Source organism: Canis aureus, chromosome 16 (assembly GCF_053574225.1).
Source record: "Canis aureus isolate CA01 chromosome 16, VMU_Caureus_v.1.0, whole genome shotgun sequence".
Lineage (NCBI taxonomy): Eukaryota > Metazoa > Chordata > Mammalia > Carnivora > Canidae > Canis > Canis aureus.
In genome coordinates, this window is record NC_135626.1 from 15,247,999 (window position 1) to 15,275,783 (window position 27,785).

A 27,785-nucleotide genomic window follows, 5' to 3' on the forward strand; every position below is an offset into this window, starting at 1 on the left:
AGTCTTTTCTGTATAGTTCTTCAAAACTTCTAAGGACCATATTCAGCCACAATTTAAAAAAATAAAGCAAAGAAAGAATATCTTTCAAGAAACAGATCATTTTTATACAATATAAAGTGTTCCAGGGTATGGGAGAACCTGGAGTCCTTTCCTACTCATTCTAGAAAGCCAAGGATATTCTCACTTGTGAGTATCTCTGAAGGAACCCTGAAAGAATCACTCCCATATCACATCCAGCAGTTTATTAAACTCTTTTTTTTTTTTTTTTTTTTATTTATTTATGATAGTCATACAGAGAGAGAGAGAGGCAGAGACACAGGCAGAGGGAGAAGCAGGCTCCATGCACCGGGAGCCCGATGTGGGATTCGATCCCGGGTCTCCAGGATCGCGCCCTGGGCCAAGGGCAGGCGCCAAACCGCTGCGCCACCCAGGGATCCCTCATCCAGCAGTTTATTGAATGAATGCTCATAGATGACCAAGAAGGGTTTCATCCAGAAATGCAAACATATGTTAATTTGGAGGGATATACAAGAAGGTTTGGGTAAATGCAGAGACAAGCCGTAATCTCAGATGGAAAAACTGAAAACTAAAAACAACGGTTCCCCCACATTCACCAAATTAGTGTAATGTGGTTTTACATAAAATCACTATTGGATTTTTCTTGGAATTTGACAGTGATTGTAAAGTTCATCCTGAATAAGTGGTGAGAATAGCCATTTTGCAGAAGAATACTGAATTCTTGACCTCGGTCCCAGAGGAACCGAGGTCCTTCAGAGGAAGCCAAGGCTGGTGCCCACCCACACCCTCCTAACACCCTCCATTTCAGAGCTCATCCTGTAAGACCAGGTGGTGCTCACCAAGACTAAGATCAGTAGTACCATTCTGAAGGTCCCTAGTGTAAATGTCCAACCTTCCCACTGGCTTGTTGGCAAAGGCCCTGGCCAGTGTCAACACTGGGAGTCTCATCTATAACGAAGGGGCTGGTGGAACCATCCCAGCAACTGGGGCCATATCCACAGGAGGTCCTGCTCCCACCACCATTGCTGCCCTGTGTGAGGAGATGGAAGCAAAGAAGAATCAGAGGAGCCCAATGATGATGTTCACTTTGGTCTTTTTGACTACACCTCTTCTATAACCTGTTCAGTAAAAAAGCTGAACTCCATAATAATAATAATAAAAGTATTTTGAAAGATTTTATTTATTTAGAGTGTGCACGCATGCACACGTGGTGGGGAGGAGCAGAGGGAGGGAGAGACAGAAAGAGAAATCTCAAGTAGACTACTGCCTAGCTGTAGAACTGGAGGCAGGGCTGATCTCCACCCTGAGATCAGGAACTGAGCCAAAAATCAAGAGTCGGTGGCTTAACCAACAGCCACCCAAGTGCTCCAATAATAATAATAATAAACAGAAGAGTACCAACAGAAGTGTCTTGGTACCATCAGATTTCATATCAACATTAAGCTACAGTAATTAAAAACAGTGGTACTGATGTGATAGCCCCCTAAAAGTATTAAATTCTCCAAATCATTAAAGAGTGAACTGTAAACTGTAAAATATTAAACTGTAAAATATCTAGAAAAAGGTAAGTGAACACTTACATGGTCTTAGGGTGAGAGCTTTGTAAAGCATAGAATATCCAATTTAGTTAATTAAAAGATAGATTTAACTTTAAGACCAAATATCAAAAATGCTATAATCAGTAAAAAAAAAAAAAAAAAAAAAAGTGTGGGTAAAAGAGATCCTTGAAGGATCCTCCCCAATCAATACGGGACTGGGAAGCCATAGATCTGGGTTTGCACTCCACTGACTCTAACCACTAACCCTCTGTAAGAATCAGATTACTTAACCTTTCCGTGTGTCTCACTTAGTATACTTTTTTTTTTGTATACTTTTTAAAAAATTCCAATGGAGTTAACAGTGTTCTATTAGTTTCAGGTGTACAATATTTTCTCCATTCCCTTCCTCACCTCCCCTCGCCCCCACCCACCTCCCCTCTGGTAGCCATCAGTTTGTTCTCCATAGTTAAGAATCTGTTTCTTGGGATCCCTGGGTGGCGCAGCGGTTTGGCGCCTGCCTTTGGCCCAGGGCGCGATCCTGGAGACCCGGGATCGAGTCCCACATCGGGCTCCCGGTGCATGGAGCCTGCTTCTCCCTCTGCCTGTCTCTCTTTCTCTCCCTCTCTCTGTGACTATCATAAATAAAAAAAAAAAAAAAAAAAAAAGAATCTGTTTCTTGAGGGGGCACCTGAGTGGCTCAGTGGCTGAGCATCTGCCTTTGGCTTGGGTCATGGGTCCTGGGATCGAGTCCTGCATCAGGCTTCCAGCAGGGAGCCTGCCTCTCCCTGTGTATCTTTCATGAATAAATAAATAAAACCTTTTTTTTTTTTTTAGATTTTATTTATTTATTCATGAGAGACACAGAGAGAGAGAGAGAGAGAGGCAGAGACACAGGCAGAGAGAGAAGCAAGCTCCATGCAGGGAGCCCAATGTGGGACTCGATCCCACAACTCCAGAATCATGCCCTGGGCTGAAGGCAGATGCTCAACCGCTGAGCCACCCAGGCAACCCTAAATAAAATCTTAAAAAAAAAAAAACTGTTTCTTGGTGTGTCTCTTTTTCTTTGCTCATTTATTTCTTAAATTCCACATATGAGTGAAATCATATGGTGTTTGTCTCTCTCTGACAAGCTTATTTTGTTTGCCATTATATTCTCTTGCTCCATTCTTTTTAAGGCTAAATAATACTGCATTGTGTATATATACCACATCTTCTTTATCCATTCATCTATCAGTGGACATTTGGGCTGTTTCCATGGTTTGGCTGTTGTAAATAATGCTGCAGTGAACACAGGGGTGCATAGTTAATGTTTTCATATAAAGAAATATGAAATTCCATATTAAGGAATTACTATGGGTAAATACCCAGTAGGGTGATTACTGGATCAGAAGGTGGTTCTATTTTTAGTTTTTTGAGGAACCTCCCAACTGTCTTCCACGGTGGCTGCACCAGTTTGCATTCCTACCAACAGTGCATGAGGGTTCCTTTTTCTCCACATCCTCGCCAACATTATTCCTGCTGGTCTTTTTATTATAGCCATTCTGACAGGTATGAGGTTTTGATTTGCATTTCCCTGATAATGAGTGATGTTGAGCATCTTTTCATGTGTTTGTTGGCCATTTGTATGTCTTCTTTGGAGAAATGTCTGTTCTGCTTATTTATTAATTGCATTATTTGGTTTTTAGGTGTTGAATTGTATCAGTTCTTCATATATATTTTGAATACTGACCTTCATCAGACATGTCATTTACAGATATCTTCTCCCATTTAAGAAGGTTGGCTATTTACTTTGCTGTACAAAAGCTTTTTATTTTGAGGTAGTCCCAATAGTTTATTTTTGTTTTTGTTTCCCTTGCCTCAGGAGACATGTCTAGAAAGATGTTGCTACCACCAAAGTCAGAGAAATGTCACTCAGTATGTCCATATGGGTAATGAAAGGACTGGATGAACCTCCAGGCTTCTGGAGAAAATTGTTTGCAAAGATTACCTGAACAATTTCACCCACCCCTGTATGTTTGCCCTTTTGCAACTTTACTTGCTTTTTCTCCCCAATCAAGAAATAAAGTCTGTTTCCTTTGCCCCTGAATCTGGGCCAGCCCTGTGACTGACTTTGACCCGTGGAATGCAGTGGAAGTGACCTTATGTGACTTTTGAGTCTAAGTTTTGAGAGGCCTTGTAGCTTCCATGTCATTTTCTTGGAATGATGACGTGTGGCCATATGAACAAGTCTAGGTTAGCCTTCCTTTTGTTTTTAGCCTTGCCTTCATGAGGGTAAAAGACCATGTGCCCGATGAATGCAATCATATGAATAATTCCGGGCAAGACCAGCAGAAAACATGTGTAATTGAACAATGGGCAGATTTGCTGGCACAGAGCATTGTAAGCAAATGAAATAGTTATTTTGTTTGTTTTTAAAGATTTATTTATTCACCGTAGAGAAAGCGGGGCGGGCACACAAGTAGGGGGAGGAACAGAGGGAAAGAATCACAAGCAGACTCCCCACTACTCATGGCTTAATCTCACACCCCAAAATAGTGACCTGAGCCAAAATCTAGAGTCGGAAGCCCAATTGGCTGAGCCACGTAGGAGCCTCTGTATAAACATTTTTTTTAAGATTTTATTTATTTATTCATGACAGAGAGAGGCAGAGACACAGGCAGAGGGAGAAGCAGGCTCCCTGCAGGGAGCCTGACGTGGGACTCGATCCTGGGTCTCCAGGATCACACCCCGGGCTGAAGGCAGCGCTAAACTGCTGGGCCACCAGGGCTGCCCTATATGAACATTTTTAAAGCGTTTGATACCTGGAGGACATTTGTAAAATTGCCCTCCAGGGAAGTTGCACTAGTTATACACCCACCAGCAATGTTCACTTTCAGGTTTGAATCCAATCTGATTTTGATTTAGTCTGCTCATATTTCTAATCTTATTAAATCCCTTTTTATTATTTCTTTGGAGTTCCAAAACCTCCCAGTTAATGTTCCTATGGAATTTGATTAGCAGGTCTTTCATTAGCAGCACAGAAGGATTCAAGCATTAACTAGGATAGACTTTGACCAAAACCTATGAAAATGTATGGTATTATCTTTGCATAAATCCTATTTAATCAGAGTCCCTCAGACACCTGTCTTTGTTTTTTTTTTTAAGATTTTGTTTATTTATTCATGAGAGACACACAGAGAGAGAGGCAGAGACACAGGCAGAGGGAGAAGCAGGCTCCATGCAAGGAGCCCGATGTGGGACTCGATCCTGGGTCCCCAGGATCACACCCCGGGCAGAAGGCGGCGCTAAACCGCTGAGCCACCCAGGCTGCCCAGACACCTGTCTTTGATACTAATCTTAAGGCACAGAACTGGCCATTGATGATATTCTAGACTGTGGTATGTGTGGTTCTATCTCAGAGGGAATGGCAGGTTTGAGATGTATCTGGAGTCATTACAAGGCTTAATGAGATTCCACATAGGTTCAGATCAATTCAGTGCCCTTTGCTTTCACTCTTCAACAACCAAGGAATCTACCTCCAGTTTGTGTCCTTGATTATTTGTATGACATACACACAAATTTCTTACATCATAAAGTATCTACCAGAATAAGTATATTCTGAAAGTATTGTGATTGAATTTTTTTTCTGTACTTGAATCTCATTTTTAAATTTTTTTTTAAGATTTATTTATTTAGGAAAGCCTGGGTGACTCAGGTGGCTCAGCGGTTTAGTGCCGCCTTCAGTCCACGTGTGGGCTGGAGTCCTGGAGTCCTGGGATCGAGTCCCACATCAGGCTCCCTGCGTGGAGCCTGCTTCTCCCTCTGCCTGTGTCTCTGCGTCTCTCTCTCTCTTTCTCTCTGTGTCTCTCATGAATAAATAAATAAAATCTTAGGGGAAAAAAGATTTATTTATTTATTTGTTTATTTGAGAGAGAGAAAGACATGAAGGAAGAAGCAGAGCAGACTCCGCTGAGTTTGGAGCCCAAGAAGGCCCAGTCTGACGACCCCAAGATCATGACCTGAGCTGAAATCAAGAGTCAGACACTTAACCACTTAGGACTCCCAGGTGCCCCCCTTGAATCCATTTTCAATGCACTAGGGGGTATTGCCAAAGTACACTTTTAGTAAAATAATCACTCCCTCTTTGTTTGTGTTTTTGCTTTATACACAAAATGTCACATATTAAATTTGATTGGTAAGGTCCTTATATATTCTCACTTTCCATTATCTCTGTTAACAGATGACTAATGTAAAATATTGGATAATTTTTAAGTCAATACTTAATTTTTAGAAATAATTGGAGAGAAACTCAACTCTGACATAAATATTCACCCCACTCAGTTCCTGGGCCTACTTATGTTAGAGAATAATCTATAAATAATTCACGAAGCTGACATTACTCACTGTATTGTGATAATTTTTCTGGGAAACTTTTAGCAAATGTTTTAATATAGCTTTCCAGTTATCAGTAGTTGGGAATGCAAGTCAACTTCTTAATTATGCAGAGGCTGATTATTCAGACTACAAACTGTTCATGCCCTGTACTGCTCCTTCCTGCTGCCTACCTTTTAGCATTTTCACTGCTCATTAGCACATATACCAGAAGGTAGGCATTGGACAGGGGAAAAAGGAGGAGAGGCTAAAATCTGCTGAATACCTAAGTGAGGCTCTGATGAAAGATTTCAGTACAATTTGCAGGGCTGTTGACTAAAATTGAGTCATTTGGATTCCCTGTGAATTTTATTTACTTGTCCTATTCTTGTCCTCCATAGCAACAGATAATAGAATTGTCTGCAGAGAGATGACATTATTCCTGTATTTAATGTTTTCCTTTCTAGAACATTTTCACATGGGGGTTCATGATACTTTCTTTATTCATTACATTTGTAGACTACTTCATTTCTTTGGTGGTTGGTGTGTTGAGATTCCTGGCATACACAGTGATATCACAATTAGCTGAACATTTTTCATTTATCCAGAAAACTGAAAGTTTCCCTTTGAAGTACCAGCATCTTTCATATTTCAACCAGTTTTGTTGAAAATATACAATTTCCTCATGTTTACACCAAGGCTACTAAACACACTTTAAGCCTTTCTGGATGCCCAAGGTTATCTATCTTGTGCACGCATTATTCCTGAGATATGTATGGTTATTACAAAACCCAGTAGATATGCCATCAGTCTAGGAACCTCCAGTTAAGGGAAATGTTACAGTGTAAAACTTGAGTGATACTAGTCTTTTTTGTTTCCCCTGAGGCTGTTACTCTTATAAAAGTTTTCTACTTCCCTCTCCTGTCTGTCACCCTGTCTCTTCTGCCATTGTCAGAAAACCTGCCTCTTACTAGTTCTCTGTTTCCGGACTGCTGTGGGCTGAGAAACTGGAAAACCAAGCCAGTTATAACTGTGGCTAAAATAAGAGCAAATAAGACTGCATGAGAGTATAAGGAACTCACATAACAAATATAAGCGTGAGAGTGTTGTGGTAGAAATAGCCTCACTGGGATCCCTGGGTGGCGCAGCGGTTTAACGCCTGCCTTTGGCCCAGGGCGCGATCCTGGAGACCCAGGATCGAATCCCATGTCAGGCTCCCGGTGCATGGAGCCTGCTTCTCCCTCTGCCTGTGTCTCTGCCTCTCTCTCTCTCTCTCTCTCTCTGTGTGTGTGTGACTATCATAAATAAATAAAAAATTAAAAAAAAAAAAAAAAAAAAGAAATAGCCTCACTGTTTAGAGGCCTTTCTCTTCCTTCCTAATTTTCAATCATGTAAATTGCTGGTTAATAGTGTTTCAAAGAAGAGATTGTTTGGGACATGAGACTATCTTGAATAGAACTTCTCCAGAGAGGCTTGTCCATCCCCCATCCCCCCACCACCACCACCACCAAGGATTTTATTTATTTTTGAGAGAGAGCGCACAAATGGGGCAAGGGCAGAGGAGGAGGGAGAAGCAGAATCGTGGGATCAAGACCTGAGCCAAAGGCAGATACTTAACTGACTGAACCACCCAAGCGCCCCCAGAAAGGTTTTTTTCAATGAGAACTAAATGCTGGCAGTTTTCCCACAAAGTTGGGACAGACTGCAGAATGAACAGGTAAGCATAAGGAATATGATTTTTAAAAATATATTGTAAACCTGTTTATTTTGGTATACTAATTAGATTACTTGTTCTATTGAATAGCCAGTTAAACAAAAGCAGATTCAACTATAGAAGTCTTTGGGAAATAACCTCAGCAGGTATTCTGGTTTCTATGTCCTGGTGAACATTATGAAACTGTCTGTCTGGAAGGCTCCCGACCGATAGTTCCTTTTTTATTTTTATTTTGTTTTATAAATTCTAATCTTTGGATTTTTTCTGATATTGAGATACAATGGTTGGATTCCAGGATTCCAGTGGACTTTTCATGTGTTCATTCGCTTTGCTTCCTGGGGACAAGCGTTTGCTGTGAGTCATGTTCCATTTGATGTGTATTGAATCCGGCTGTGGAGCTCTGACTCAGATGGGCTTCAGGCCCAGGTGCCCAGCTCATCTTCTGAGGAATGGATGGTAAGGCCAAGATGAATGTCCTGACACATTTTTCCTTTTTCCTCTAGCACTTTCAGGATCTAAAGAAAACAACGTTTGCAACAGCAGGCAGATCCGCCTTGCCACAGGCATCTTCCCCGTGGTCAGCCTCCTGAACCATTCCTGCAGCCCCAATACCAGTGTGTCCTTCAGTAGCACCGTCGCCACCATCCGGGCATCACAGCAGATTGGGAAAGGGCAAGAGATCCTCCACTGCTATGGTGAGCCCTCCCTCCTCATTACTGTCCTCACTTCTGTGGCAGGAAAGGACAGGGCAGATGAGTATGAGCAAACCCCTGGACAGGTGAAGGCAGTGCATACTTAGGCCAGAAAAAGAGGCCTCCTGGCCTCCTTCCTTGGCCCTGTTCTGTTTAAACTATCCAGTATCTTCCTGCTCAAATCCATAAACTTCCTATTCCAAAAACCGGACTAAGAATAACTTTGGGGTTTTTTTTTCCTTCCTGTCCTTGCAACTCAGAAGCTTATGTCTACGTCTATTGCCACAAATGTTTGAGTAAAAGTACTTGTCACATGATGAAGAATTGCCTCCGCTAAGCTGAAGTTTTAGAAGTAGTGCTCGACTCTCTCGTGTCTTCAGTATTGACCAAGTGTGGTCTCTCTGCAGGGCCTCACTACAGCAGGATGGGTGTTGCTGACAGGCAGCAGAAGCTGAGGTCTCAGTATTTCTTTGATTGTGGCTGCCCAGCATGTCAGAAGGAGAAGCACAGAGCCGTTGCCAGGCCCCGGTGGGAGGCATTCTGCTGTAACCAGTGCGGAGCACTCCTACAGGTGAATCTCTCTTCTCCCTTCTATTTTCCACTGGGGCAGGAGGCCAGTCACCCAGCCCAAAGGCCATAAATCTTCAGGAGAGACAGCAACAGGCTCTTCCCCTTCAGTGCATCTTGCCCACACAGAGGTTATCCCTCCATGGGGAACCATAGGAAAGGCTAGATTTAGTCATCTGTCTCCTGAAAATAATAGGAAATCCCACCTAAACTGGTCGGGGTAGGGGCGGTAGTAAGAAAGACTGAGAATTTATTTGCTCAAGTAAATCACTAAAAAAGATCCCAGGACAGGGATCTCTGGGTGGCTTAGAGGTTTAGCGCCTGCCTTTGGCCCAGGGTGCGATCCTGGAGTCCCAAGATCGACTCCCACATCAGGCTCCCTGCATGGAGCCTGCTTCTCCCTCTACCTATGTCTCTGCCCCCACCCCCCCGCCCCGCCCCGTGTCTCTCATGAATCAATCAATCAACCAATCAGTCAATCTTTGGGGAAAAAAAAAAAAAACATCCCAGGACAGGGGTACTTCAGGTAACAACTTGATCTGGGGCTCAGATAATGTCACCAAGACCCAGTTTCTCTCTGCCTCCCTCAGCTCCACTTTCTCTGTTAGCCCAGTCCTCAGACTTCCTTCTGGTGGTGGCAAGATAGCTGCCTATAGCTCCAGCCTCACAGCCCCTGGGCCAGGAGGATAAAGACAGGCATTCCTCCAACAGCAGTCTGGGCAAAAATTGGACTGCATTTCATTGATCTGATACCTGTGGCTGGTGGAAACTCCAGGCTCACTCCAGACTCACTCCAGCCTGTTGGCCCAGAAGAATGGGTCTGATGTAAACCACATGCTTACTTGCTCAGTGACTAGCACTGACTATGGGAGGGTAGGAGAGGATCCTCAGGAGAAATCATATTGCTATTGCCAAATGAGGGGGTAGATACTGGCAAGTGGGGCCCCTAGGTGGCTTAGTTGGTTAAGCATCCAACTCTTGATTTTGGCTCGGGTCATAATCTCAGGTCATGAGATCGAGCCCCATGTCAGGCTTCATGCTGGGCATGGAGCCTGTTTAAGATTCTCTCTCTTGGGACACCTGGATGGCTCAGTGGTTGAGCATCTGCCTTTGGCTCAGGGCATGATCCCGGTCCAGGGATCGAGTCCCACATCGGGCTCCCTGTGAGGAGCCTGCTTCTCCCTCTGTCTGTCTCTGCTTCTCTCTGTGTCTCTCAGGAATAAATAAATAAAATCTTTAAAAAAAAAAATTCTCTCTCTCCCTCTGCCCCTCCCTAAAATAAATAAATAAATACATACATACATACATACATACATACATACATACATACAGCAAAAGTGCATCTCAAAGATTTTCTCCTCTGCCAGAGGATACAGTATTCTTAGGGGAACTATAAGTGTAGAGCTGGTTGTGTTGGAAAGCTGAAGTTATAAACTCAAGGTCAAATGTGGGGAGGGCTCACCTGGCATCTCTTCCTATTGGTTTTCTTATGGCTTTTGCCTTTTTTTTTTTTTTTTTAAGGTTTTACTTATTTTAGAAAGCACAAGTAGGAAGGGTTGAAGAAGAGGGCGATAATTTCCAGCAGACTTCATGCTGAGCACAGAGCTTGATACAGGGCTCCGTCCCATGACCTTGAGATCAAAACCTGAGCCAAAACTGAGAGTTGGACTTGCTTAACTGACTATGCCACCCAGTTGCCCCTGGCTTTTGCTTTTTTTGGAAGTTCTTGGAACTTAATGGAAGTATAATTGATACAGAATGTCACATTAATTTTAGGTGACTCAACAGAGTTGATAATAATCGGGTGATTCAACAACTCTATGCTCTTAGGGCTTTTTTCATAACCACTAGAAATATGTCTGTCATCCAAAGGTCCAGACCCAAAGAGACACAAGAGAGGGGTATAGAGACAGAAAGAAACTGTGACCTATACCAATTTAATTTTGGTTGCAAGAAATTAAATCTTGGGACACCTGGGTAGCTCAGCAGTTGAGCATCTGCCTTTGGCTCACAGCGTGATCGCAGGGTGCTGCGGTTAATTAAAATTAATTTTTAATTTAAAAAAATTAAATCTCGGGGATCCCTGGGTGGCTCAGTGATTTGGCACCTGCCTTTGGCCCGAGGCACGGTCCTGAGTCCCAGGATCGAGTCCACACCGGACTTCCGGCATGGAGCCTGCTTCTCCCTCCTCCTGTGTCTCTGCCTCTCTCTCTCTCTCTCTCTCTCTCTCTCTCTATCATGAATAAATAAATAAATAAATCTTAAAAAAAATTTAAATCTCGGGCAGCCCAGGTGGCTCAGTGGATCCCCTGGGGACCTGGGATTGAGTCCCCCGTCAGGCTCCCTGCATGGAGCCTACTTCTCCCTCTGCCTGTGTCTCTGCCTCTCTCTCTCTCTGTGTCTCTCATGAATAAATAAATAAAATCTTAAAAAAAAAAAATCTCAGGGTGGTATCATTTCCTGCTTTCATTAGAGTTGCTACCATCAAACCCAATTGAATCAGGCTTTGGTTATGGTGCATTGTTACAGGCATCTCTTTGGCCCATAGGGAGTGACCCTCTAATGTAAAACACACACGGTGTTGCTAAGTGACTCTGGTGTAGGAGTAAAGACAAACCTGATTTTCACAGGGAGGTGACATCCTGAGCTGTGGCAGCATGTCCTGTACGGAATCGGTCAGCAGGGATCACCTCACCTCTCAGTTACAGGACCTCCAGCAGCAGGTTGGGATTGCCCAGGAGCTTCTCAGAAGTGGTAAACTAGGTGAGACTGGCCCCCTACTTTGGTTCTCCAGCCCCTTCCTTTTTACTTATTCTGGGATACTCAGTGCTGATTGAAGAGTTCCGTTTACTTATCCCCATGGCATCCACAAGATGGCTATGCAGGCCACTGAGACCAAACTCTAACTAGTGAGTTTGTGTGGTATCCTTGAAAAGGACCAGATGATTTAAGCTGTTGTTCTCTCACGCACTGGAGAGCTCAGTTGAAGTACCCGTGATGACTAAAGGCTTATCTCTAACATCCATGATCTTAGTGCATATCCAGAAGTTCAGTGTCATTTCTTTTAATTGCAGGGCCTAATGACCTAATTTCCTAGCAAGGTTTCTCTGCTCTCATCAGAATCTCATCTCTTCCAGAGAGCAGTGGAACATAGACAGGAGTATCCTGCTTTTTTCAGAGAGAGTCGTGTAACTCCACGTTCTCACAAACTCCACCTTAGACCTTGATGTCATGTGATTTACCCTACTTTGTGAAAATTGACCTTTAGCTTAGACTTCTGAGTCAAGAGAGATAATGATCATAAGTGGAGTATGGGCCACTCAAAGTTGGAAACCTAGAGTCAATGTGGAGAGGCCTCACCTAGCACCTTCTATTGAAAGAAAATGTAAGAGAACAACAGCTTTATGGGAACAAACATGGGTTCTCCACAGCAGAGCACAAACTGGGGTGTCCACATTCAGCCCAGTCAAAGTGGAATTTAAGAGTTGGGTTCTCGTTTCTAGCACTGGGTTTATGTAGTAATGAGGCCACCTTCTTTTGAATTGATAGAGCAAGCTGTTCAGCTGTTGCTGGAGTGCCGGCATGATGCTGAGAGCTTCCTGTCAGCAGAACACAGCATGGTAGGAGAAATCGAGGATTCCCTGGCCCAGACCTACGCTGCCTTAGGTATGGCATGTGTCTTCATTTTCTGCTCTGAAGACCAAGTTTGCCTTGTGCATTTGATCATAACCCCAGCCTCATCTGGTCGGTCACCTCTTAAGTCTTTTAACTGAAGCTGTTCTCTCCTTCCACTGAGCTTTCCTCATCTTGAAAACATTCATCCACAGTTGACTGTGGTTCTTTTCTGGAACCAGATTTTTCTTTCTTTGCAGGGGACTGGCAAAAGTCAGCTACCCATCTACAGAAGAGTCTCCGAGTGGTTGAGGTTCGCCATGGGCCATCCAGTGTTGAAGTGGGCCATGAGCTCTTCAAACTAGCCCAACTCTTTTTCAATGGGTAAGTCTTTCTCTTGTTTCCTAACACTCTCCAGGCCACACACTGTCTTCTACTGGGCTCTTCTGTGCATTATTTTTCTCCAATGATGCTTTTAAGCATGTGGAAACTTCTTTATTTCCCCTTTATGAGAGATCCTTTCCTTCTGTTTCATTGACAAACTCAAAGCTTTAGAATTTCCTCCTGGGAGATATGGGGAAAGCTCTTAACACAGAAGGACATTCCTAGGGAGAAGTTGCCACACAGCCCTACCACCCGCATCACAGCAGCTCTCCACGGCCCTCTGCTTCCTCACGCCTCCCTCACCACCCTCATTCTCAGCACCTTCAACTCCAGGGGTTCTTCCTTCCCCCATCCAGTTCCTTTTAAAGCAGTCATTTTCAACCAGGAGTAATTTCCCCCCCCGGAGGATATTTGGCAATGTCTGGAGACCTTTTTGGTTGTCATGATTCAGGGTGGAGGCCAGAGATGCTGTTAAACATCCTGCAATGCACAGGACAGCGCCCCCCACACACAGCTAAGAATGACCCAGCCCAAAATGTCAGTAGTGTCAAGGCAGAGAAACCCTGCTTTGAAGATTTAAAAGAAAGACCAGTAGGATTGATATCATCCATGTTTGCACCTGAGGTCATTGGGAGGCCCTATTTCTAGATGGAACACTTCCTTCCAGCCTTGATAAAGCTGCCATTGGTGCACTTTGGCGTGAGGCAGTATTTGAAACTTGATGCTAAGGTTATGAATTGTTTGTGGACCTGAGACTGAAGACATAGAGGTTGTGCATTTGGTCAGAGAAAGGGAACAGGGCTGCAGAGTCAGGTCCTGGGTGGACATGGTTACCTGAAGGTGAAGACTCCTGAGTAAACCGCAGGATAATCCCAGATGAACACTTTGAGAATTACCTGTTTCTCCAGACCTTAGAATCTTTATTCTTTCTCTCCTGTTTTCAAATTCTGCCTTACAGTGTGTTTGTGAAAGTATCTAACCTATCTAGACTGTGAGATCCTAGAGGACAAACTGATCTTATATAATCTTGTATTCTTCACAGGGTCAGACTAGGCCCTTGATTAATGTTTGCTTGACTGAATGAGTGGATTCACCCCTTTTACCTCCTTCGGTTCAGGTTTGCAATCCCAGAAGCACTGAACACAGTCGAGAGGGCAGAAAAGGTTCTGATGGTACACTATGGCCCTTGCAATGACGAGATCCAGGAGCTACAGAAGATGAAATCTTGTTTATTGAACTCGCCGCCCATCCCATTGGGGCCTTCATTGTAGGATCCCTGGGTTTTCTTCAGATAGTTAACTACCCTCCCGTAAAAACTCCCAGTTCCCAGAAAAGACTTAAAACTAGTGACTAGAGAGCCTAAACCCGCTAAAAGGTTTTTTTTAGCTGATCTACAGACATCTGGATGTTAGCCTGGGGTTTTGGCTAGACTCCATTTCACTAAATGATAGTCTGTTTTCCTGGAACATTCCTACGGTTTCTAGTAGTAATGAAATGTTGTGTACCACTCCAATGGGAACTCATGCTGTTAGTAGTTGTGTTGTAATTGAAAAATAAGTATAAAGCAAGAAATCACCAAGGCTCCTTTACCTTTAGAGACACCATTTCATTTACGGTATCTAGCTTTCTTGACTCCATTGTTAAAAGTGGTACTTGTGTAAATTGTGAATAGAGAAATAAGTATGGAGCCACTTTATTGTTGAGCAATCTCTTCCTGGGATGACAACTCTAAATTTGTCTTCTATCAGGTTTCCACTCCTTATTATCTGCCTCTCATTCTGTCCTCTGGGCAGACTCGCTGACCAAACACTAATAGAATCAAGCTTATAGTAATGACATGCGGACCTCCTTTCTCAGTTCTGTGTATCAGCAATCCTGAAAAGAGACTCCCTTCTACCAGACCTCCCCAAGCTGGCAAATGAACCATAACCTGCTTGAGTCCTGAGCCATGTTGGCGGAGACTTCAGTAGATGCTGGAGGGTATGGCCATTGCTGCTTGTGGTTTCAAACTCCAGCAAAAAAGGCCGGGGTGATAGCTCTTTTTGCCTGGATGTGAACCAATAGTTGAGATCTCCATCCTGGCCAGAGGCAGGGAGACTCTGTACTGAAATCTCGGTTGCTGTATGACCATCCATGACCAAGTGGTTCCAATGAGTTAGCAGAAAGGAATGTCAGGTCCACACGGCTTTGAGATCTTGCCCACCTGCCCTCGGCATGCCCAGGAAGTGCCCGTCACTTGCCTCAGCATTAGAAGCAGGAAATGAAGAGCACTGAAGATGTCTGGCAGGAGCTTTTCAAGAAGCCAGGTGTTTAGAGTACAGTTTACATTCAAACATGTGAATGAGGGTCAGGCAAAATCTCATTTGTCCTTCTTTCTACTAATTCACCGTGGCAAGTCAGTGCCCAGTGAGGTTTTTTCTTGTGCAGAGTTAAATTTTTCTTCTTGAAAATTTAGTTGTGAGGATAGTTCTATATTCTGTTCCAAGCACTTGTCATGTTTCGTGTTCCTAAAAAAGGGTCTTGTTATAGTCTATAAAATAGGCATGCTCCCTTAAGAAGAATGTGCTTAGAGTTTTCACGTCAGGTCCCATGTTAGGTGTACTTTGGAGCTTTCCTTCAATGCTTTATAAGACATTTCCTCAAGTTACAAATTACTCTCTTATCTGTCGTGTGTTATCCTATGTTGTCAGGTGACATTAGCTTAAATGGGGGATATCTGTGCTTGCATTAAAACCTAAAGCTTTGCGGGGAGGGCAGCTAGGGGCACAGTCGGTTGAGCAGCTGACTCTCGATTTCAGCTTGGGACATGGTCTCAGAGTCATGCAATCAGGGCCTATGTCGGGCTCCATGCTCAGCATGAGTCTGCTTGAGATTCTCTCTCCCTCTCCCTTTGCTCCTCCTGCTTGTGCTCACTCCCCCTCTCTCTCTCCCTCAAATAAAATAAATCTTAAAAAAAATAAAAGCCTAAAGTTTGATTTATTTAAAAGCATACCCTACTGATGGTGGGGGCAGGAGATACCCTCTTGGGAGTATTAGTGGTCCTAGTACATACTCTCAGAGCAGAGAATCAATTCCTGAGTTATTACAATGAGGATAACTAAAAGTTCTTATAAATAGGGACTTTCTGGGACGCCTGGGTGGCTCAGCGGTTGAGCGTCTGCCTTCAGCTCAGGGCTGTGATCCTGGTCCTGGGATCGAGTCCCACATCAGGCTCCCTGCGAGGAGCCTGCTTCTCCCTCTGCCTGTGTCTCTGCCTCTCTCTCTCTGTCTCTCATGAAAAAATAAATAAAATCTTAAAAAAAAAAAATAGGGACTTTCTGCAGAGTTTAGATATACCCAGACTATAAGTAAAGAACCAGCAAATCACTAAAGGACTCTTTAACTTCATATTAAACTTAACATAGCTCAAAACAGGAGGAGGAACAGGGCAACAAATGTTAAGGATAAAGCACTTTTATTGCAAAGTATACACTGAAACCATTGTAGGGGCAGCCTTCATGTAATATGTCATCTGCCATCCGTTGAGGGTTTTGTTCTTCTAGGGTATTGGAACATTAAAAACCGGAGCATTAAATGCCCCTGGGGTCCAGGATTTTGCCTATGAAGAGAAGGGCCCCTGTGTCTGTGTCTCTCAGCACAAAGATGAAAGGTCGGTTCAGGTGATAATCCAGAGGAAAGGTGAGGCGGGTAGGCTGGAGCCCCGGGCTGGGGGTGGTGCCTGCCCCATCCTCGTTCCACTCGAAGCCAGCTCGATGTTCCACTTGGGTAAGTTTAATAGGTTTGCCTGTGATCTTGCTGAAGTCTGGTGAATCAAACAAGGATTGCAGTTCTGCAGAAATTGAGAGAGATTGCCATTAAAACCCTGCCTTACCCAACACCCTGTGGAAGAATAGAGTCCTGGTGCTTAAATCCTGATTCTCAAGAAGGCAGGCAAGCTGGGAGTAGAACACCACTTGGCCCCTCCGTAAGGTATGTAGACCTCTGGGCTGGGTAGGGGTTAAGGGACTTGCCAAGAGCACACAGCAAGTGAGGTTAAGATTAGAGACCAGCTCAACAGACCTGTCTTGAGAGGTAGTGTTCTGTTGCAAGATATATGCTTATGGGGCTGAGGAATGTGCCTGATAAGAGAAGCAGTTCAGTTTTTCCCTCCAGGACTACTAGAATTAAGGAATCATCCGTGGCCTCCCCACAAGGCCAGAGAATCCTCCTCGAGTTCTGCTTAGCAAGGCAGAAAGCTCAAAGGCTCAACCCAACCCACCCCCCAAGAAAAAGTACTGTGGTCTTGCGGACATACTCATTTCCTGCAGGGACTTCGTGACTTCGCCTTCATAACTCAGCTTCAGCTTGGGGATGGTCAGGACTGCTTGAATTGTCTTCAGCTCTCGGTCTATGTCATGAATGAACTCAGAGGTGAGGCTCTCTTCTATCATGGTCAAGTTCTGGGTTACTTTCAGAGGCAGGAAAAAGATGATACTCATGCTGCCGGTCAAGGGCAGCTGGGCAATCTGAAACAGCAGGAAGGGAGCATGTGAGTTAGACACACACTCCAAGCTACCTTCTCCCCTCCTACAGTGAGTCCCTGGCCATGCTTTCCTCAACCTCTATTTAACAACTGTCCCTCTTGGCCATTGCCTTCTAGCAGCAAGAGATCTACTGAGGTTTCTTCAAAAAAGTAGGTTTTTGTCTTTTCTTACCTCAGCCTAATGCCAACTGAAGTTAGGTGCTGAAAGAATTTTCTCTTGTAGTTCTGAGGAGCTAGAATTGAATTTCAGGTCTGTATTTTCTCCCAAAGATTGTCTGCCAATATTTACTGATCATCCATTCTGTACAGAGCCTTGAACTACAAGTGGGAGTGTTGAACGGAGCAACATAGAAGCAGTAATAAAGGGCAGCCCTGGTGGTGCAGCGGTTTAGCACCGCCTGCAGCCCAGGGCATGATCCTGGAGACCCTGGATCAAGTCCCACATCAGGCTCTCTGTATGATGCCTGCTTCTCCCTCTGCCTGCTTCTCCCTCTGCCTGTGTCTCTGCCTCTCTCTCTCTCTCTCTCTCTCTCTCTCTCTGTCTCTCATGAATAAATAAATAAAATCTTAAATAAATAATAAATAAAAAGATTTTATTTAAAAAAAAAAAGCAGTAATAAAGGGGCGCCTGGGGGGCTCAGCAGTTGAACGTCTGCCTTTGGCTCAGAGCGTGATCCTGGGATCCGGGATTCAGTCCCATATTAGGCTGCCTGCAGAAAGCCTGCTTCTTCTCTGCTTGTATCTCTGCCTCTCTCTCTCTCATGAATAAATCAATATATTTTTTTAAAGAGCAGAGGTTCTTAACCTAAGGTCCATGGGACAAACTGCATCAGGAGTCCTAACAGCCCCTGAAACCATATGCAGAAATGTGTGTGCATATATAGCATTTCTCTCAAGTGGTTTTTTTTTTTCTCTCAAGTGTTTTAGGCATTTCATCAGATTCTCAAGGAAAAAGGCTTAAAAACTACTGACTTCGAATTAAAAGTGTCAGGTATATGTGAAAAACTTAGAATGCCAGCAATTTGGAGTATGTGGCAGTTTTTTAAGTTTGGTTTTGAATTCTAGAAATAAAAAGTTCCCCCCCAAAGAAAGAAAAAAAAAAAGGAGAGACAGAGGAAGAAGGGGGAAAAAGACAAGAAAATACCAATACGTGAGTTGCCCAGTCTTGGCCCATTTCACATTATCTGTTAATCCTTACAATAAACCTTAAAAGGATAAGTTTCAATACCTATTTTTCTTCATTCTAAGAAAAAAGGTTCAGAGAAGCTATTGGCTTGCTGAAGCCACGTAGCAGGTAGAATTTAGACAGCTGTTCCATCCCAAAGGGCATCCTATTTCTACTCTGCTATTCTTCCTGTCTCTGTCCCCCACCACCACCACCACCACCACTCACCCGGCCCCTACAGACCTTACAGCTGAGATCAGAGTCCAAGCCATAGCGTAAGATGGCCTTAGGGTCTGACATCATGGGGACTTTCACAGTCCTCTCCTCATCCAAGTGGAAATCCTCGAGGGAAGTCTTTCTGGAGTCAAACTTTGTTACCCACTGCCCTGGAATGAAACAAATGGAGTGCCCTGAGCCCGAGGAGACCAGACAGGCATTGGGACCGTGCCAGGAGACCAAAGCCTATTGTTGAAAGCTGCCTAGCTAAAGGAATCTTAGAGACCCCAACACATCCGGGAATAGCTCTGTCTCAGAATGTGTGGGCTGAACCACAAAATGTCTAAGGCCTGAATACCTTCCATATATAGACTCGAGAGGAGATACTCAGGAGGAATTATTGATTTGAACATCTGAATCATAGAAGTCCTGATAGCCTGGGAGGGAAGTCAACTGGTGTCTCCTGAAGTGAGCTGTCTGGGGGACAGCATCAAAGGAGGTCAGAGCTGCAAGGGACCCAAATATCACCCCTCTCACATCTGGAAAAGCACTGAAGTTAAGAGAGGTGGAGGTATTGGTCGGTGCTCACACGGTGAGGTGATACCCAACCTCCCTTCGCTTAATGTGAGTTTTGATACACTGGCCTGGGTAATGGCTTCTCTCACTTTCTGGAGATCAGTGCTTCAGATAGGGGTTTTCTCAGGGTCAGGGGTCCACTGTTACTGCTTGATAGACTGTTATAAAGCATTTTAAGGAGAGGTTGCCCCAAATCCCACCCAAGTCTTATCTGAATGGGGCCAGGCCTACATAGCCTGTGGAGTAGTCTTGGGCACATCACCACAGCAGAATGCTGTTAGACAACTAACAATGGTTTGTTGAATACTTGTCCCCCTGAGCACCGCGCTCGTATTGGTGTGAGGACAGGAGACAACAGAAACAGCCTCTGGAGTAAGTGTGTCATCCGTGTCAGAGGTGGGGGAACAGGCCTGGGAAAGGCTGTGAAGCCTATGCAGGGTTCTATAGCCAGGAAAGGCCCAGCTGGGCTTTGACCCTCATCTGACTCCAGCCAGACTCTCACAGTGCCCACCCCAAACAGGCCCACGAGGGGAAGCCATTTCTTCTCTCTGCTAGTCTTTGTTCAGGGCCTCTTATACTCTGTAGACACACACAGCCTGTTCGCCTGGGATTTGATGACAAGTGCAGAGCCCTTGAGCAAGCGCATTTCCCAGCTCGTCCTCTGGCTTCGCTTCTGAGTTACTGCTGAGTTGTGTCTTTGCCAGCCCCCTTCCCCATCCTCTCTGACACCTACCATCCACCCTGAACCAAAAGAGAAGTGAAACCCTCACCCTTGAAGTAAGCCACACCAAGAAGGAGAATGCTGATTCCACTGGGTATTTCCCGTGTGGATCTAGCAATTTTCCCTTTCATCTGGGCCTGCACCCAGTTGTTAACCTCCTGAAGGTCCAGGCGAGGGTTGCCGGTCAGGATTCTGGGCCTGGTGCTATAGGACTTCTCCAGTGGTGCAACAAAGCTGGATTTTATCCGCAGCTCTGGGGAGAGAGAGGTGGAACAGAGGTTAGCGTGCTCTGGGAGTGAAAGCGAAGCAGCATCCGCCCTTTGAGAGCATGCCAGGCTTAGGTTTTGGTTTGCCACTTAGCAGGCCCTGACTTCCTGCCTAGTGACTTCCCATGACTTGCCAAGACGTCATGCCAGCCTTCCCGGGCGCTGGACAGGAAACAATGTACTTCACTCATGGCCATTTATCTTCAGGTTACCACCCTACCTCGGCCCTCTCCCTGTCTCCCTCAGTCTACTTCCTCTTTCTGATCCTCTCGGAGCCCATGGGGCCCCTTCCTGCCCACCAGGGCCAGGCGCAGCCTGAGCAAAAAGAGACCCCCCCTTGTTGGGGCGCCTGGGTGGCTCAGTGGTTGAGCGTCTGCCTTTGGCTCAGATCGTGATCCTGGGGTCCTAAGATCGAGTCCTGCATTGGGCTCCCCACGGGGATCATGCTTCTGCCTATGTCTCTGCCTCTCTCTGTGTGTCTCATGAATAAATAAATGAAAATCTTAAAGAAAGAAAGAAAAAAGAGGGACGCCTGGATGGCTCAGCGGGTTGAGCGTCTGCCTTCGGCTTGGGCCCTGATCCCGGGATCCTGGATCAAGTCCTGCATCGGGTTCCTTGTGGGGAGCCTGCTTCTGTCTCTGCCTCTCTCTCTGTGTGTGTCTCTCATGAATAAATAAAATTTAAAAAAAAAAAAGAAAGAAAGAAAAGAAAAAAGAATCCCCCTGTGGAGCATGGAGAGTCCCAGGCCAGGTGACTCACTCCTCTCAAAGACAATCCGGGAAGCACTCTTGAAGTTCTTCTCCGGGGCAGTGACAGAGGCAAGGAGCTCCTTATAGGTGCTGTGGATGTCCGGGTTGCTGATCAGGTCGTAGTAGAGAGCCCGGTGAATGGTGGATTCTGTCCGCTGTTCCGCTCCTGCCAAACAAGGGTGGGAGCCTCAGTAACTGGCCACCAGGGCCCAGGTCGGGGCGGCTCCCGGGACAGGACAGGGTTGCCCTGCCCTCAGTCACTGTTCATCCTGGAGACATGCTAGGTGGGCAAGAAATTTGAAGGCAATGGAAGAAAAACAGATTCCTCAAGCAGGCTAAGGGCATTGGGCCTAGGGAGACCGACAAGGGCAGGCGTGAAGGGTACGAGCCCTGCACTTCTGCCATCACGGCTTTTACCAGAATATTTTCCAGTTGCCTGTTTATTAGTCCCCTCCACCTCCCGTGACCTCAGCTGGGACCTGAGCGAGGGAGAGGCCAGGCCTGCTAGGCCAGAACTAGCCGAATGGCTGGCACCCAGAAGCCCGTGTAAGGAGTGAACATTGAAGTCATCCCGTCAATAAGTGGTCCTGAGGCCATGGTCCAAGTCAGCAGGTGCTCAGTGCCCCCCGTGGAGCGAGACAGGGGTTGTAGGTTCACGCAGGGGACCCTGGGGGGGATGTTCTCTCAGCACCTCTTTGCTTCTCCATAAGGGGAAGGGCCTCTAGGGCTCAGAAGCGTGTTGGTGCAGAGGCCACGGGCCGCTCCAGGACCCCGGGGCCCTCTGCTCAGAGGACTCACCCAGCGAGAGCGCAGAGAGTGCGGTGGCCACGCTGAGTGGTGACAGCAGCACATTGGCAGCAGGGCTGAAGCTGGACCTTACACGGTACAGGTCATAGCCGAAGTTGGAGATGGCTGCTGCCAGCTTATTCACGGGGACCCTGAAGAAGGGGTCCTCCTCCTCCACGGGCACCCCTGTCGCGTCGGGAGCTGGAGAGTCCTGGATTGGAGTACACGAGCTGTCAGACTTGAGCCATGCGTGACCGATCTCGTTGCCTTGAGTGGGATCGTCAGTCTGGCCCCTTAGAGACATCCTGCCCGAACACCCTATGTGTGGCCTTATGTTGGAAGGAGAGTGGGCTTCCTGATTACGCAGGAGTTCTCGACTGGGGACAGGCAGCCCCAAATGGAAATGAGCTAACCGGGGTCAAACACTAATGACCTGTGAGCCTCAGGCCTGTGACATTCTTAGAAAAGAGCCCCTTGCAAGGAACCCAGCTCTCAGACCAGAGCAAGCTGCCTGTCTGTTCCCCTTCCTTACTGCTCCCAGGTCTCCACCTGACCTGGCTGTGATCCCCTCACCACCACCCTGTCTTCCGTGGCCCTGATCACATATCATCTCCTCCACCGCAACTTTTCCCCAATCACTGCAATCTGAAGGCGCTTTTTGGTTTTCTGAGCCTTTTACAGGGTCAACTACCACATACATGTTAATCAGCTACCATGTACCGGGCTCTGCGCTAGTTCTTTTCATTTGAGTTACTTCATTTCATGCTTGTTGATATATTTGATACCTCAAAAGCCTGAGTTCTTTGAAGGCAAGAAATGAGTCTTATATTTCCACCCATCCCCAGCGCCTACAGAGCAGGTATTCAGTAGGTAAAAAGTAAGTGACTAGCCACAATGGCCTTGCAAGGGTAGTTTTGGTTTTTCTTTAAAGATTTATTTATATTGGGCGCCTGGGTGGCTCAGTAGGTTACGTGTCTGCCTTCAGCTCAGGTCATAATCTCAGGGGTCCTGGGATGGAGCCCCAAATCATGTTCCCTGCTCATTAGGGGCCCTGCTTCTCCCTCTCCCTCTGCCCCTCTCCTTTCCCTTCAATGTGTGTGTGCAAAAAATCAATAAAATCTTGATTTGAGAAAGAGAGGAGTATACGTGTTCATTTAAGCAGGGGAAGAGGCAGATGGAAAAAATTTTCCAAGCAGACTCCCTGCTGAGCAGGGAGCCCTGACATGAAGCTTGATCCTAGGACCCCGAGATCATGACCTCACCTGAAGTCAGATGCTTAACCAAGTGAGCCACCTGGATACCCCAGGATAGGTATTTTTAATCCCATTTTATAGGTAAGAAAGAGACTCAGGTAAAAGAGACTTGTCTAAGGTAACAAAGCTAAGTGAGAGGTAGAGCCAGAATTCAAACTCAGAACTCACAACAAAGCCCAGGGCTCCAGCCAGCATGCCCAGACTGCCCTGGCCCCTCACTGTCACTTAGCGTAAGCTTCTCAGCATCTGCCTCTGCAGTCTGATGATGCTTCCTCTGGGTAGGAAAGAAGGAACAAGTATCCAGGACCACGCCCAGTGAGACCCACAAGTAACAGAAGGTAATGAGAAAAGGTCTTCACTGAAGGGACCTCCCGGGCTTGTTACACTCTTCCTTCAATTTTCACCTTTTAGGGTCTTATTTTTGTCTCCACCATGTTCTCTGAAAGGAAAAGCAAGATGCTTTCTGTTTGTTTTGCTGAAGGAGAAGTCAAGGCCCTATCTGTGCAGCAAGGCCAAACCTGGGCGCCTGCCCCATCTCCATGCTGCCTGCTGAGGGACTGCCGGCACCCCAGTTCACCCCACCCCTGACCTCCCTGACCTCCTGGGGGCCGCCCGCATCGTTCTGGCAGCTGCTGTGCCCCAGGAGGGCTCCGGTCCAGAGGAGTAGCACGAGGGCCTGCATCCTGGGACCTGCAAGAAAGCAAGAGGCGGCGAGCTGTCTCCCTTGCCACTGCCCCGCTCTGCCGGCCACCCTGGCTGGGGAGCAGATTGGCAGGTCTGGGCACCTCGCCTCTGAACTCCCCAGGCTGGAAGTGGACCCTCAATTTTACAGTCCCTCCCTCTCAGCACATCGCAGCCCCTCCACCTGCCTCGTGGCCTACGGGCCCAGGGTGAACTTGTGCTTTCATCCCGCTGTGTGTGTCAGGGACCTTTGGACCTAAAGCTCCAGGGCTGTGGAGATCCAGCAGTGGACTCCTCTGTGCAGATGTGTGCACAGCAAGGCTTTTCCCTAGAGGCACCTGACTAGCTCATTACATAGGATTTGTAATGGGACAAATGGGACAGAACCTAGTTCCCATACATAGAATCACAGAATACAGAGAATGGAGGCAGCTGGTCCAGCTCCTTGCTATCCCCAGGAGATTCTCAGACTCTCTTCTTGAATTGCTCTAGCCTAGAACCTGTGGCCTCATAAGGGACCCATTCCCTTCTCAGATAGTTCTCTATGGAGAGTTCTTCTGTCCTGGGAAGGAGACGGGGTCTAGGGTGAGACAGCCGGGTTTTAAATCTCAATTCTGTGTCTTAATAGCTCTCTAAGTCATAATGTCTTCTCCTGTGAAATTGAAACCAAATAGTTCTTACCTATTGTAATACGGATTACAATTGAACAATACAGAGGCAGGTGAGCTCTCCAGAGATCCCAGGTCCTCTTCCCCCGACCAGCTCAAAAATAGCTCTTACATTGGCACCTGGGTGGCTCAGTGGTTGAGCATCTGCCTTCGGCTCAGGGCGGGATCCCGGGATCCTGGGATTGAGTCCTACATCAGGCTCCCCACGGGGAACCTGCTTCTCCCTCTGCCTGTGTCTCTGCCTCTCTATCTCTCATGAATAAATAAAATCTTAAAAAAAAAATAGCTCTTACACCCTCAGAGCTTTCTATGCTTCAGGTTAAACAACCCCAGATCCCTTCACCTCCCCAGCAGTGGCCTCCTCTGACCAGCTCTCTGGCCCCTGGACCACAAGGGAGAAGGGAAATCTGGGTCCAGGGCTCTAGGTATGCCACCTTCCCTCAGCCTCCTGGCACTTGCTACATCCATGAACTCACCCCCTGGAGTGGGAGGGGATGAAGGCAGCTAGAGGGGTTTCACAGGTAGGATCTTCCAAGAGGTCTTCTGTTTAAAAAGTGGGACAAAGTCTCAGCAACTAGGACCTCTGGTTGGCCCATGTCCTCCCTCCATCCATACTGCTCTGTCAACAATTGATAATCCGCCTCCCCTACCCCTCACCTCCGCTACACCTACACACACACACACCCAGGCCGAGGGTCTCCAGCATTTTCATTGTCATCCTTTTATATACCTGCAAAAAACCTTCCCCACACGCAGCACACATACTTTCCTGACTTCTCAGAACAAATAGGAAAGTTGGGAGTGCGGTGTGTGATTTTTGGCCGAAGTCCTTAGAATCAAGACAGATAATCCACCGGACAACACTGTAGAGATGAAAGGCAACAAAAGAAGAGACCGCCTCCAGAGCTTGCTCAGCTTATGGCTAGACAGCCAGGGGTAACTAGCCCAGCTTTCTTCCCAAACCTGGATCTGGAGCTTGTGTCCTAGAATGAGCCCCCCAGACTCCTCGTTCTCAGCCAGCTGCTCTCCTGCACAGTTGCCCTGGGTGCTCAGGGAGAAATCTTCCATTAAGGCAGCAGGAAGAGCTGTCTGCAGTACCAGATAGAGACCTTTAACACCACAGAGGCCGCCAGCTGCTCTCCCCACCCCAGAGCTGGCAGGAATCTTCTTGCCTGAGCCTCAGCAGACTGGTTTATCAGAGACCAAAAATTCCGTGAGATTTATAGGCAGCAAGGCTACAGGAAAAGCCGTTAGCTCTAGTGCCTCTGGCCAGGGTAGGGACCCGAGATAGGAGGGACGCAGGGGTCAGCCTGGCAGAGTGTTTAAGGGAACTAAGGGCACAGTTCAAATGCGCTTGAAGGTAAGGTCAAACCTTCTCTGTAGGAATCCCATCCCTATAGTCAGCCCCAGCCCCAGATTGTAGGATCACTGTCCCCATGTGGGTGCACTGAGGACTGAATATAAGGTGAGGGACCCCGGCAGTGGAAGGCACATGGGACCACAGCTAGCCCAGAGCCAATTGCTGGGACTTGTAGTACTAATTGCACCTCTGAGTCCTCCACCTCAAACCCTGGGGATGAGGGAAGTGGAGAGATTATGGAGGGCCCCATAAAAGGTCACTGAGAGGGCAGAGAGTAAGAGTCTGCATGGGGTTGGGGGTCCCTCTGAGCCCACTCAACGCCCTGTCTGAGGTGATTGTTTGTGGCCTGAGGGCAGGCAGCCGCCGCCTGGCCAGGGGCACGGGGACAATGATACCATCCTGTCCAAAGGGCAGTATCCAAGCCAGACTCCTGTCCTACCAGGAAGGGGAGGATATGGGGAGGAGGTAGATATTCTCCCTGTTGGGCCAAGGTCGGGCCTTCCTTTCTGCCACATTTACCCAAATCAAGAAACACAAGGAACTGGGATTTTGTGACCTTGCCTTCCAGCTGAGAGGATATATTTGAGCCAGTACATGTGTTTCAGATTAAATCCAGTTGTGAGACAAACACCATCCCTCCTCCTCCTCCCAGCACCACACAGCCTAAAGCCACATGGCAGTGGACCTCCTGGGCAGTGCAGGGAAAGGCACCACCCTCTCCCCTGGCTTCGGGAGAAAGGTTCCGAGGGGTCCCCTCCAGGCCCACTCCACCCATGGTGACCCCAACAGTCTCCAGGCAGTGTTCCTTCTGAAGTCTTGGAACGTGAGTGAGTTGGACCAGGGCACCCATGAGTTTCACCTCCACCCCACCTCCCAGGAGATCCAGCCCTAGAAGAACTCCCGGGCCCCCTTCCCCTCCTACCCTGAGCTAGGGGCTGAACTTCTGGTGGACAGGCATGGGCCAGACAGTGACAGGGTTTCTGGAAAGCCTCTGCTGGCTGTGGCTTACCCCAGGGAGCGGAAAGGATGCGGGCAGCTGTTCTCTCCAGCAGAGGCCGCCGAGCCCCCAAGCCCCAAACACTGGCTGAACTAAATAGCAGTCATTGTTTGCAAGATGCCAAAGCCCCATTGGTCTCCCAGCTTTCACTAACAACTAATTTGGCCACCGAAAAGGGCTGAATGCTGGTTGGAAGGACCCAGCTGTCCTTCCTCCCAGTCTTCTGCAGAGCTCAACAGGCCAGGGGTTGGCTTGGGAATCAGCACCAGTTGATTTTGAAAAAGCAGCAAGGAGCTGAGCCCCAGCCAAGGCTGGACTGCAGGACAGCCGCCTCCCGACTGCCCCATGGAAGCCCAGCTTTAGGACAGTCTCCTTCCCTCGGGCCTGGGGGGTCCTCCTCCCCTAAGTGCTGCTCAGACCTGGCCCAGCAGCTGCGCTCCCTGCTCCTTCCCACCACCTCCCTCCTCCACTGCTACCCACCCACTTCATTCAAAAGCCTTTCCAGCCTCTTCCCCTAGTGGTGCAGTGGGGTTTGGGGAAAACTGGGCCCTGGCCTTCTGAGCCCCAACTCCCTCTGCCCAGTCTCATCCTCTCACCCTGGTGCCCAAGTTGCAGGAGCTACTGTCTCCCCACCTCCTCTCCCTGCACCCCTCTCGTCCTCTCCCAGGAGTGCTCCCAGGAGAGCCTCTCCAGACACTCTCACCAGACTGGGAGCTGCTTTACCTGTGGGTGTGCTGCAGCTCTGCGCCAGCCTAGGTCTGCAGGCTGAGGGGCTCCAGCAACACCAGAGCTTTTGCTGCGCCTCCCAATCCAGAGGCCAGCAAGCTTCAGATTACAGCTACTCCTCTCTTAAAGCGGCCTGCACTCAATTCGGATCCTGTGATTGCATCATTGCCCGATGTTGACTTTAACCCACTGCCACCCTTCCACCCCACACCCCCAACACACAC

At 47.1% G+C, this 27,785-nt stretch overlaps 2 protein-coding genes across 8 annotated transcripts in view; one reads left to right on the plus strand and one right to left on the minus strand.

Moving 5' to 3' along the window:
* SMYD4 (SET and MYND domain containing 4) overlaps positions 1–22,087 on the plus strand; it is a 62,504-nt gene extending 40,417 nt beyond the window's left edge. For 6 of the 7 annotated variants that reach the window (XM_077851762.1, XM_077851763.1, XM_077851761.1 and 3 more), the window contains 6 exons: positions 8,124–8,315; positions 8,720–8,883; positions 11,510–11,642; positions 12,429–12,545; positions 12,752–12,875; positions 13,993–22,087. In XM_077851762.1, the coding sequence (XP_077707888.1) occupies positions 8,124–8,315; positions 8,720–8,883; positions 11,510–11,642; positions 12,429–12,545; positions 12,752–12,875; positions 13,993–14,146 (884 nt within the window). In that variant the 3' untranslated portion in view covers positions 14,147–22,087. The remainder of the gene's footprint in view (positions 1–8,123; positions 8,316–8,719; positions 8,884–11,509; positions 11,643–12,428; positions 12,546–12,751; positions 12,876–13,992) is intronic. The other variant, XR_013354071.1, reaches the window with a different exon arrangement.
* Positions 16,313–27,711, minus strand: SERPINF1 (serpin family F member 1). Its single transcript, XM_077851768.1, has 8 exons — positions 27,559–27,711; positions 23,728–23,819; positions 21,889–22,087; positions 21,101–21,256; positions 20,125–20,328; positions 18,806–18,948; positions 17,170–17,380; positions 16,313–16,704 (listed from the first exon to the last, which is right to left on the minus strand). Exons 2-8 carry the CDS (start codon positions 23,809–23,811, stop codon positions 16,445–16,447), a joined length of 1,257 nt encoding a protein of 418 aa, XP_077707894.1. The 5' UTR covers positions 23,812–23,819; positions 27,559–27,711; the 3' UTR covers positions 16,313–16,444.
* Between the last annotated feature and the right edge of the window lie 74 nt (positions 27,712–27,785).

Coding starts and splice junctions, on each gene's coding strand:
- SERPINF1 (XM_077851768.1), bottom strand. CDS start 23,811: ATGCAGGCCCTCGTGCTACTCCTCTGGACCGGAGCCCTCCTGGGGCAC. Junction 22,088..23,727: donor ATGCGGGCGGCCCCCAGGAG/GTCAGGGAGGTC, acceptor ACTCCAATCCAG/GACTCTCCAGCTCCCGACGC. Junction 21,257..21,888: donor ACTCTCTGCGCTCTCGCTGG/GTGAGTCCTCTG, acceptor CTTGTTTGGCAG/GAGCGGAACAGCGGACAGAA.